The sequence below is a fragment of the Hippoglossus hippoglossus genome, chromosome 17 (assembly GCF_009819705.1).
Source record: "Hippoglossus hippoglossus isolate fHipHip1 chromosome 17, fHipHip1.pri, whole genome shotgun sequence".
Classification (NCBI taxonomy): Eukaryota; Metazoa; Chordata; class Actinopteri; order Pleuronectiformes; family Pleuronectidae; genus Hippoglossus; species Hippoglossus hippoglossus.
Window position 1 is genome coordinate 12,427,836 of NC_047167.1, and position 11,086 is coordinate 12,438,921.

Sequence of the window (11,086 nt, forward strand, 5' to 3'; positions counted from 1 at the left end):
CATTGGTCAGATGCGGCAGGGCTCCTGCACATCCATCACCCTGTTCACACCTGGTATTCACATCCGTCCTGAGTGATCCGATCACACCCGACTTTAAAATGAGTCCTCAACGTGACTCCTGTCATCACGTGTGATCAAATCTCACTTCCCAACTCTATGTGCAAATAAACACGCATGTTATCTCTGCTACCAAAGATCAAATTATGTTTTTACCCAGTTTATGTTTACAGATGTGTCCGATGACAATTTTTTGTCAGAGAAAGAGAGGGAGTGAAGTCACGAGGGGCTGATTGAATGAAGGTGTGCAGCGATTTTAACATTCAAGAAAAGCATCAATAATTATATGTGTTGATGGCACCGAGAAGCATAAAAACATGTTTGATAAATTGTGAAACCGTAGCTCGTCAGAGGACGTCAGCTGAGTAGGCGCCAGGCGATCCTTCATATGTGGCCCAGGACGCAATTGCATTCACACAGCGAAAAGAACGAGGTCACACGGTTCCGAGAACACCTGCAAACGTGAGTGATTGGATCTGAGGATGTGTTGAGGATGCATTTTGGGCACATTCCCACCTGTGCTCAACACTGTCCACGTGTGATTGGATCACTCAAGACGGATGTTAATACCTGAAGGTCTGAACGGGATCAATGATGCCAAAAGAATAGCCCAAAAGACTTAGGTTGGGAGGCATCCAGTAGGGGGCGCTGCTCCGATATGGAGAATATTTAAATTTGGGCCAAAATAGTAGAAATTGAAAAAAATGCCAAAGGATGCCGACACTGTTAATGTTGGACCCTGCTGCAAAGGGCGAGATCAGAGGGGGTTGAGGACTGGAGTCAAGTCAGTAAACACACACTCGAATGTACAAACTTTGGGACATGAGCAAATAAAGGGAGGAAGTAAGCTTACAAACAAAGCTCTTTAAAATAAAATGTCAACAAAAACCAGAGGTAAAATAAACACTCGTAATAAAACAATAAAATAACAGAATGAAAAAAGTATTTTAAAACATCTTCATAGCTCAATCTCTCATGGCTTTATAACACAGACTCGTCACATACAACAACAAAAAACTAATGGAACATGTTTCAAAGCTGAAAACCAAACATGTGGGAAACTTAGCAACACATATTTAAAAAAAATAAGATGATAGGGATCCCTGCATAGATTCCAACCTGAATATGAATTCAAAGCCCAGGAAGGATCCTTCTATTCATTTCTTCTGCCAGGTGTCTGCACTGCAAGTCCACCACCATGCTGAAGTGGTGGAAGGCTCCAGAGAGAAGGGGGAGGAAGGAAGAGAAGCAGCAGAGATAGGAGAAGAGGGGGCGAGGGAGGGGAGCGTGCTGACACTGATCCAGATTCGTCTAGCCTGACATTTGTTTCGCTCCGAGTCATGCAGACATCAAACTTTGTGTGCCGCCTCGGTTGTCATGGCAACTCGGAGGGGATGAAAAAAAAAATCCATCAAAGAGGAGTGGTGAGTGCGTTGCATCGTGTGCGTCTGGCTCCGTTCCGTTGTCTGCGAGGGACCTTCTTGCCTTTTGGTCGTCGCAGAAAGCATTAAGTCGGATTCAAGAGCAAATTCCCCTGTTTTGATCAAAGCTGGTCGCAGGGAAGCCGAGGAGGAGGAGTATGAGACGCTCTTTGTGTCTGTATTAATGTGTGTGTGTTACCTGTTCTAACTAGCTCCTCTCCACGTTGTCCTGGTAGAGGCCTCTGAGTTCCTTGGGTATGTGTGCGAGTACATGTGTAAATGTGTTTGTGTGTGGGTCTGTGTGTTATTTTCCACCGTACATTCTCTCAATGTCTTCCAGGTAATGCGTTTTGATCTCCTTGCGTTTCAGTTTGAACGCGTCGGTCACCAAGCCAGTCTCTGGAGTCCAGGGCTCAGAACTCAGCCGGATCTTCTTGGGGATCTCAAATCGCTCCAGTTTTGCTGGTCAGGGGAAAGGAAGGAAAGTAACATATCAGAATATGAGAGTGACAGTTACAGTGTGACACTAGTGCAAAAGTCTGGCACAAGGCAAGAGACGGTGTCGCCCCCGAATCTGGTGTTTTCTCTCCGAGCTCAGATTTGTTTTTCCTACCTGAGATAGCAGCTTCAGTAATTATGCGAAGGACCTTTTCCTCCATCTGTGAGTTGTTGCAGAGCTCCTCCCATGTGCCCCGCAACTGCATCTGCTCCGCCAGCGCCATTAGCTGCTTGTGGTTCGGCACCACAAAGCTGATCACATACGAGTGGTCACTGAAAAAAGAAAGAAATCAAGTTATGACTCGAGACCAAGAAGGGGTGAAGAACAGCTTAAATGTTTGTTCTTAGTGCGTCTGTTCAGACAAAATTGCAGAATTTCACCTGTTGGCATAGGCACAGATGTTGTCAATGAGAGAACAGTTCTTCAAAACAGCCTCCACTTTCCCAAGAGACACGTACTCGCCTGCCTGCAACTTCACCAGGTCCTTTTTACGATCTACAGGAGGAGACCGTAAACGTGTCACAATCTAACAAACATCATCCACAACACACATGCATTATACACTGGTTTGTGGATTTCTTACCGATGATCTTGAGGCATCCGTCCGAGTGGAACTCCCCGATGTCTCCAGTGCAGAACCATCTCTGGCCCTTCTCATCCACGAAAAAGTCATCACGGTTCTTGGCTTCGTTTTTGTAGTAACCCATCGTTACATTGGGCCCGCCGATCAAGATCTCCCCCCGCGGGTTGGGCTTATCTGTGCTGAAGTAACCACCTAGAGGAGAGAGAAAACAACCTGGTTAGATAGAAACTATTGGTGCGTTTGTTACTTCAGCCAGGGAGGCTACGTTTGTTTGTTAGTAAGATTATGCAAAAACTTCTATGATTTCCATGAATTTTTGTGGAGGGCTGGGTCCTGATCAAATGAAGAACCCATTGAATTTTGGTGTGGATCTGGATAAAAAGGCCAATCCAAGATCTTTTGGGAATGTCTTTTTGTTTTTCAACATTTTCATTGATTTCTCTGTGAATAATTTATGGATCTTGATGAAGAAAAATCGACACTTTTATGGGACTGATATTTGAGTGTGTGCAATTTGGTGCTTTCATAAGGAGACTGTTGGGCCACTGCTAGTGGATTTTAAGCTTGGTTTGATTGTTGCGATTGGACTCACCCTCCTGCCAGTCCTTAAGTGTGAACTCTGAACAAATGAGTGGAGCACCAACCCGTCCTGTGCTGTAGTCCCAAACTGAAAAACACCAGCAAAGATTCCTGCATTAGCATGAAAAACAAAGATAACCCCACCTCAAAATTTGTATTTGCTTTCACTTTCTCTCCCTTCCCTCCATCTTACCCTCGCTGATAGTGCCGGCACCACAGGTCTCCGTCAGGCCGTAGCCCTGCCCCACAGGGCAGCACAGGCAGATGTTCATGAAGCGCTGTGTGGCAGCTGAGAGCGGCGCTCCGCCAGACAGCAGCACCCGCGTGTTGCCTCCCAACAGCGAACGCACCCGTTTGAACACTAGACTGCGGGGGCAGAGAGGGATGAAGACAAAAATACACGGCATGAAGATGAGTTAGAGGTGGAAGAGACATTAACAGCAACACAAAGACTGAAAAGGCCATTCTTCATAGCATCCAGATATCGACTCTCACACACAATATCAGAATCAATATCATTACACACTTTTAAAGAGGCTCATTGGCATCAAGGGTTATATGATGAATTTGCACTAGGTTGTGATTATTTTGTAGAAACAGAAGTTTACGTTTGCCGCTGTATCCCAAGGGACGTAGATGGAAAATGAAGATAAAGTGTGTGTGTTACCTGTCACAGAGAGGCGTGGTGTAGCCTTTGGAGATCTGCTCCATCTTGTAGTTGTAAGCCAGCACAAAGAGCGTCTTCTGGAACTTGCTCATCTCCTCCACTTTGGTCATCACATTCTTGTAGATCCGATCCATGATCTCCTGCACATACAAGGCGGCAAAACACACAGTCAAAGCCCGGGCTCTTATTTGTTGACGTTTTTCTAATAATGACAGGTAATGTCAGTCAGATTGGGTTTGTGCAGTGATTAGGAGACTTACTGGTACAGCGGCCATGAGAGTAGGTTTTAGCACACTGGTATCTCCTTTACTGCCCTTCTTTATCTTGGTGGACTGTGGAAAACAAGGAAGACAAATGTCAGTTCTTGCTGTTCTGAGCTGTAGTGGCCGATGAGGGTCGCTGTCTGACCACACAAAGCTCTCAAAGTAACCATAAGCATCTTGAATGGATTATGACTTGAGTAGGACTCCTATGTTAAAGAACAGGAGAGAAAGTCAAGGGAGACCTTTTAAAGGACTGCAACATTCTGTGAGAATCTGTTTTGTGATGGGAGAAACTATCATTTCTATCTCAGCTTCAGATACAGAAGAGCTGAATCCAACTGAAACATATGTGTAATGCATCCAGCAGAGACATATGACACTGACTGCAGCGACGCAAGGTGTGTGTGGGTGTGTGAGTGTTTAAATACTGACCTGGTCGGCCAGAGTCTGAGGGGAGGAGTAACCGATGCGACAGCCATGAGAGATGCACACCAGTTCAGCGCTGAGCTCTAAAACGTGGGCCAACGGCAGGTAGCCAATGTAGGTGTCTGTCTCACTGCCAGCACAGAAACAACAAGCAGTTTAATTTACACTATAGACAAAGGCAAAAACATACATGTGATGCAAAGAGTGAATGAATAGTAAGAGAAGCGTGTGAGGAAAGATTTGAGAGTGTGTCAGTTTCAGTGACTGAAGACTGAGGAGAAAGAGAATGAGGCGGATATTTTGTAAATTCAGAGATTTGCAGAAAACAGGAGAAAGAAACAAATTAGCATACTTGAGGTTAGGAATTCTCTCAGCCATCCCAGTGATACCAGCAATGATGTTGCCATGGGAGATCATGACACCCTTGGGGATGCCTGTGGAGCCGCTGGTGTACATGATGACAGCGATGTCTGAGGACAGTGGCTGTCTGCGCCCGACAGCCACTTCAGAGACAGAAGACAAGAGGGGTGATGGTTAGCGAGGAAATGCATCATGCACCATATAAACACATTTTGGCTGTTTATTATACATTATAATAAACTATTAGTTGTAATTTCTGTTATCAATTAATATAGAAATGATTTACTCTATATTTAAAATTTAGTTTATAAAATCAGAAAATAGAGATTATTTTCTTTATCAGATAAGAGGAAAAGTATAAACATGGCTCAAGTAATACACAAAATTTCAGTTTTTCCTCATTTTCCTAAAAAGTTGATCATGGTGGCACCGGGTGCTTGACCGCTTACTAACACAGCAAATCACTCCAATCACACATCGGGGTGTTACCTTTGTATTAAGCCTCCAAAGCCTGCATCAGAGTACTTCAATTCCCCCCGACAAAATTAGAAACCTTTTTAATCACGCTGCACAAACACTCACTATTGTCAGGCTTGGATCCCATCTCCTTCACAGCATCCATGTTGTAGACCATGATGCCTCTGGGGATGTCGGGCCAGCTTGTGGGTTTACTGTCCACTACAATGACGTACTGCAGCCTCGGCACATCACACAGTATGGCCTGGGGTGTAAAGGTGTGATGTATGTTGGACGGAGGAGGAGTTAGAAGGAAAAGTAGTTATGCAACCAGAACTGAGCTTTTTGTTAATTACGTATTCACATAATTAACAGAGGAAATATCATTCAGGGGCATATATTTAAAGTGCTTGTTTAACACGGCTGACATGATGGGAGATAGTAGAGCAGTTACCTTAAGTCGGCTGTGAAGCAGGTCTTTGCTTGTGATGATATGCGTCACCTCTGTCTCATTCAGGCCGTGGGCGATAGCCGTGGGTCCAAGGGTGGAGTACAGCGTCACAACTGTCAAATTAGAATACAGTTTAGTCAGCTCAAGTGCTTCAGTGTAGATCGGAGAATGTCTGAATACACAAGTTTGACTTTCTGCGACTCACGTGGGAAATTGTACATGAAGCAGGCTTGTGCTGCCACCACCCACTCTGCTCTGGTCTCACAGAAGATGGCGATCTTACACTGAGGCCTCTGGCCGAGAGACGCAAGGCCGCTGCCAAAACACTTTGAGGCCTGGTAGGTTTCTTCGTACGATAGCCAGTTATAGTTGCCCAGGATTACCTACATGCAAAGGTATGTGCAATTAAGAGGAATATCTCCACATGCTAGATTATACAAAGTACAAATTTCTGCGAATCTTCAGAGCATCTTCTCAGAAACACTTTTATAAATAGATATATATGAACAGTGTTTAAAGGTTTCCAGATGTTGATGGAATGGCACTACTCTGCATTACATTATGTAAAGAGTAACGAAAAGCGGCAGGTAAGAGATAACTGGCAATAATCTAACAGCCAATTTGTTGAATCTGAAATAGTTCTGATGTTGTCATGAGTCATATCATCTTCACTGATGTGCAGTCTTTCAGCACCATCTGCAGGGCTTTGGCAGCATTGCAGTTGTTAATGAGGACGCTGTCAGGTGTGAAACAGAGCAATAATGCTGCCGCTCTTCCACGCTCATTCCTCAAACTGTGCACAGTGCCAGGCCGTGCTGTCAGCCTCACAGACACAAACCTTCCTGCAGTAACACAGATCCACCTGAACAGTTTTACAAAAATAAAATGACTGATGAGACTTCACTGCTTTCTTGTTCCTGACAACATTTAAAAGCATAATGAATATGTTACTGTGTTCTGAGTAAAAGGGACAAGGTGATGTCTCTCACCTTCTTGAAGATCTTCCCGTTACGCTGGATCTCGTCCTCCTCACTGAGCACCTCCCTGGTGCCCAGACAGTCTCTCTGTGGAAACCTCCTTGCAGCGTGTTCAAACATTTTGTCCAGGGTGTCCACCCCAGGGTGCAGCGATGCTACCAGCTTCTCTTGGCTGTTGATGGCCCTGTAGGGACCCGCTGGGTTTCTGCTCACTGAGCGCGCCTTCATACGGCGTGCCTGTTCCAAATTATTGCCAGCTCCGGAGAAGAAGTACCAGGGTATGAAGGTGATGACAGAGTAGACCCAGACAACAGAGCGGAACACCTGCAGTAGCAGGGGGTTCATGTCCTCCTTTAACTTCATCTTCACAGATGAAGTCCTTGCTGGAGGTGAATCAAACCAGGAGCGCAATGATGACGCACTTGTCACTGCTCTGTGAGGTATTGACTTGCTGCTGAAGGTGAGGGTTGCAGGCGGAAATTCTTCTGGGCAGCAGGACAACCAGACCTACAACACAACATGAAAGCTTTGGAGTTTAGAGAATGGGTACGGATGTCTGAGACAATTTGATCTGACCTGCAAGACATTTCATAAATACAAAAAAATGAACAAAGAAATAGAAAATAATCTAATGCCAGGATTTTTTTCTACTATGAAACACAGTAACTAGAAAAGAATAACTGTATCCTTGAGGGTGGTCTCATTAGGCTGAATATCTGTCACATTCATTACAGATTGAAATGGGCATAACTAGAGAAATTGTGAGCACTAAAGCACTTGAGTAAAGTTAACACTCTCAACGAGCAGCTTTCACACGGCCGCATTCCAACAGAGACAATTAATGTTGGCAAATTTTGTGGAGAGGACAAAGGAAAATTGTGCATCTTGTCCAAACACTTGTTCCTACACTAGTATGACAAAAGCCTGCTATGACATCTAAATATGCTAGTGAGTTTCTGAAACTGCTTCAGGCATTTGGTGAGAAGTTTCAGGAAATTAATTTTAAACAAAAGGAAGTGAACATACTTGTTAAGCTGTTTAACGTGGAACCAGTTGTCGAACAACCTCCTATCCCAAATCATTGAGCTGCGACGTCATGACAACCTCTGAGCTGTAAGTAAAAACCTCTCTCTGCTCCTCTTCTACAAACTGTCACATCCTGAGGAGACGTGCACTGACCAAAACCTGGAAAACCAGTCTTGCGAAAGAGAAACAGGTCCAGCAATCACATTTGAACTGTTCGGTAAATGTTGTGGACCTATCCCACTCCAAGGATGTTCTAAAAATGTAACTGACTCCGGATGAGGGCTGGGGGATAAACCGATAAAGATAATTATTCCGAAATAACTTTTCCTCGATAGAACTAATTCCATCCGTGTTTTGACACACAACACGAACAGCTAATGATAATGAGAATAGCGCCGCGCCAAACCAGTTATGTGGCTGTTGTGTGCAGCTATTTCCAGTGTATCCTTAGGTGTAAATGGCGCAGTGTAGCCCTGCAACCATGGAGTGCAAACGCATTCAAAGTATCAGCAGTGACTCATTCTGCAGCTAAGAAGGAGATGACCTGAGGTCATGTGGGAGGTTAGCAGAAATCCTGGCCAGCTGAAGTAACAGCAGTGAGAAGAATCTGACACTGACCATAGAGTTGGGCAGCTCATGGCCACATGCAAACACAAGCTGCAAGACACAACCCAACTATTACTCAGTAGTTCTACAGATATAGCAACACATTCCACAGCGTTTATGGAAGTTCTTGTTTATTTAAACAAATTTGATTTGTCTAACATGCTTCGATCCCTTGGTAAACAGAGGTGTGTGTGTGTGTGTGTGTGTGTGTGTGTGTGTGTGTGTGTGTGTGTGTGTGTGTGTGTGTGTGTGTGTGTGTGTGTGTGTGTGTGTGTGTGTGTGTGTGTGTGTGTGTGTGTGTGTGTGTGTGTGTGTGTGTGTGTGTGTGTGTGTGTGTGTGACCTGCACTGCGCCCCCGTGCTTCCGTTAAGGACAATGACAGTGCAATCTTTACATTGTGGGGGTCAGTTTATTCCTACACGTCGATAGATGATGGCTGAATGTAAATTAGAAATTCAAAGCAGCATTTGTTTGTGCAAGCACATGGATGTTGATGCAAGTGCTTTTTAAACTTCCTCATCTGGACATTTAAATGAACACAACATGACATTTAACTGAAGAGATGACTACATGGTACTCCTTATCAGATCACTAAGTGTATACAGTGTTGCGAGGTAAAAGAAGCCAATAAGATGTGTCTTTTTTTCTGTTGATTTAGTTGAGAGTTAGAATGCACATTGTCTGCTACCTCTCCTCCAACAAAAAATACTCCTGGATCTGGAATCCTGAATTATTCTAAAGACAAGATGCATCACTGGTTTAACTTAATGGGTGAGGGATGAACCTGTTCTGCAGCAAATCGCCTGCCACAACCAGTTGACACGATTTGGTGGCAGTTGAGCAGAGCGTTCACACACAGATCTCCCCCGGGCTGTCTTGGTTTGATACCTGTAATACAAGTTCAGTCGTCTGTTCTTTGCTTTACGCCCGCTCCTTGCTAAGCTCTTACTTCAACAATAATGTTCCCTGTAGCATTATGATTTTAGTAAAAGTGTTCATATATTTTTTCCCTGTCTTAAATTCTAAATTCTCGAATTTAGAATTTCGTTAAATTCTAGTGAGGCAATTAAAGGAGAATGACAGACAAAGGCTCATTTAAAAGCAAAAGGCCGCTTTACAGTTCATCATCATGAAAATGTTACTGTAGTTTGAATTACACCCCCATTGTATATTTATCATACTATAAAGCCGATATCGCTCCATTAGTTTGTTAGTGGTAACAGCCATATTAAAACACACAGTCACACATAGTGGGGTGATTTTGTTCAATATCAGAGAAAACTGTACATTCTGCAGGCAGTACAACCATATCTACAACAATATGACCCAATAAGCAGTTTAACCAAGGCATTGGGTTGAATCAATAACAGAGACTTTAGCTGACATACTGATCTATATATATATATATATATATATATATATATATATATATATATATATATATATATATAGCACTAGAGATACCACCAACCCCACAGACTAAGATCATTTTCAAAAGGTACTACAACATCACCACCACATGAGTTATCCATCTATACAATAGTAATGACTGTGTTATATAGTAGAGCATTGAGTGATCATCACAGGAGATCAGGATGATGCTTGAGCTGTAAACGCTTTGTCCAAGGTCTTCTACTGTAATGGAGATTCAGTGCATTGGGATCAAAGCATCCGTTAAATGAGTTAATGTCCCTTCCTCTTTTCTCCAGCCCCACGTAAACACAGTTAAATCAGATAAACGTCCAGTCTCCACGCTTCCTCTGCTCTTCTTCTGATGCCAGCATCAGTGTCACATCGACAATGTTTTGATTTGTGGGTCCATATCTGAGAGATCAGCTGCCGGCGTCTGATCAGCTCACGAGATACTGTTGTGATAAGATGAATGACCATAAACAGCTGATAACAAAGAGGGCACATGAGGCTTGAAACGAGGCCAGAGAGGCAGCATCAAGATTAGCAAGCTAGCAGACATTTCACAGACAAGCTAACGGCTCGCACAGCATTGGAAGCTAACACTTAGCTCCGAGGCTAACCGATGCAGCCACTGCACGAGCCGCTAATCGGGTCGCAAAATCCATTTATTCTTGAAAACTCATTTGGGTGTAAACGGGCTGAAGGTACGGGATCCGGCTGAGGGGCGTGTGGCGCAGTAAAGCAGACGCAGCTAGCCGCAGAGCTAGTCGGTGGCTAACAACCAGCCCCTCGCATCAACATCTGCAGAGCAACACATTCTCTCACCTCTTTTCTCCGCCGCTACGTCTGAGCCGAGGAGCGCGTCACTTTATCCCGGAGTCTAAACCGTCTTTATTATTACACCGACATCATCTTTCGACCGCGGCGTGTTTGGTTGGAAATAAAACACGTTGGTCCATTTAAGGACAAAACGGATCCTAAATTATGGTGAAACCGCAAAATCTGAGCATCGCCGGGAACACTGCTGCCAGCCCGGAAGCTGCCGAGTGACGTCACGCCCGCGCTCCGTCAGCGATTGGAGCGCAGGAGGTGGCGCGTGCTTGGGGCAGGGGGGACGTCAGCGGGGTTACTCGCGGTCACAGACGGAGGAGCTGTCCGTCGGTTGCTCTGTCATAAACAGTCTGTGGTCATCAGCCACCGACGAGACCAGGGCTGCGTTCAGAGAGTCCATTTAGCTCAGGAACCTTCTTGGCTGAGTGAAATGACCCGGAAGTATTTCAGCGGCCGCCATACTAATTACAG

General features: G+C 44.5%; 1 protein-coding gene across 1 annotated transcript; it reads right to left on the minus strand.

The window, feature by feature from the left end:
- Positions 1-1,663: 1,663 nt before the first annotated feature.
- On the minus strand, positions 1,664-10,852 carry acsl3b (acyl-CoA synthetase long chain family member 3b). The gene is made up of 15 exons (XM_034613779.1): positions 10,610-10,852; positions 6,752-7,246; positions 5,968-6,145; positions 5,766-5,875; positions 5,438-5,576; positions 4,848-4,998; positions 4,502-4,625; positions 4,067-4,138; positions 3,807-3,946; positions 3,333-3,505; positions 3,153-3,227; positions 2,561-2,752; positions 2,358-2,472; positions 2,092-2,249; positions 1,664-1,940 (listed from the first exon to the last, which is right to left on the minus strand). The coding sequence occupies exons 2-15, from the start codon at positions 7,100-7,102 to the stop codon at positions 1,783-1,785; spliced, it is 2,136 nt and encodes a 711-aa protein (XP_034469670.1). The 5' UTR covers positions 7,103-7,246; positions 10,610-10,852; the 3' UTR covers positions 1,664-1,782.
- Between the last annotated feature and the right edge of the window lie 234 nt (positions 10,853-11,086).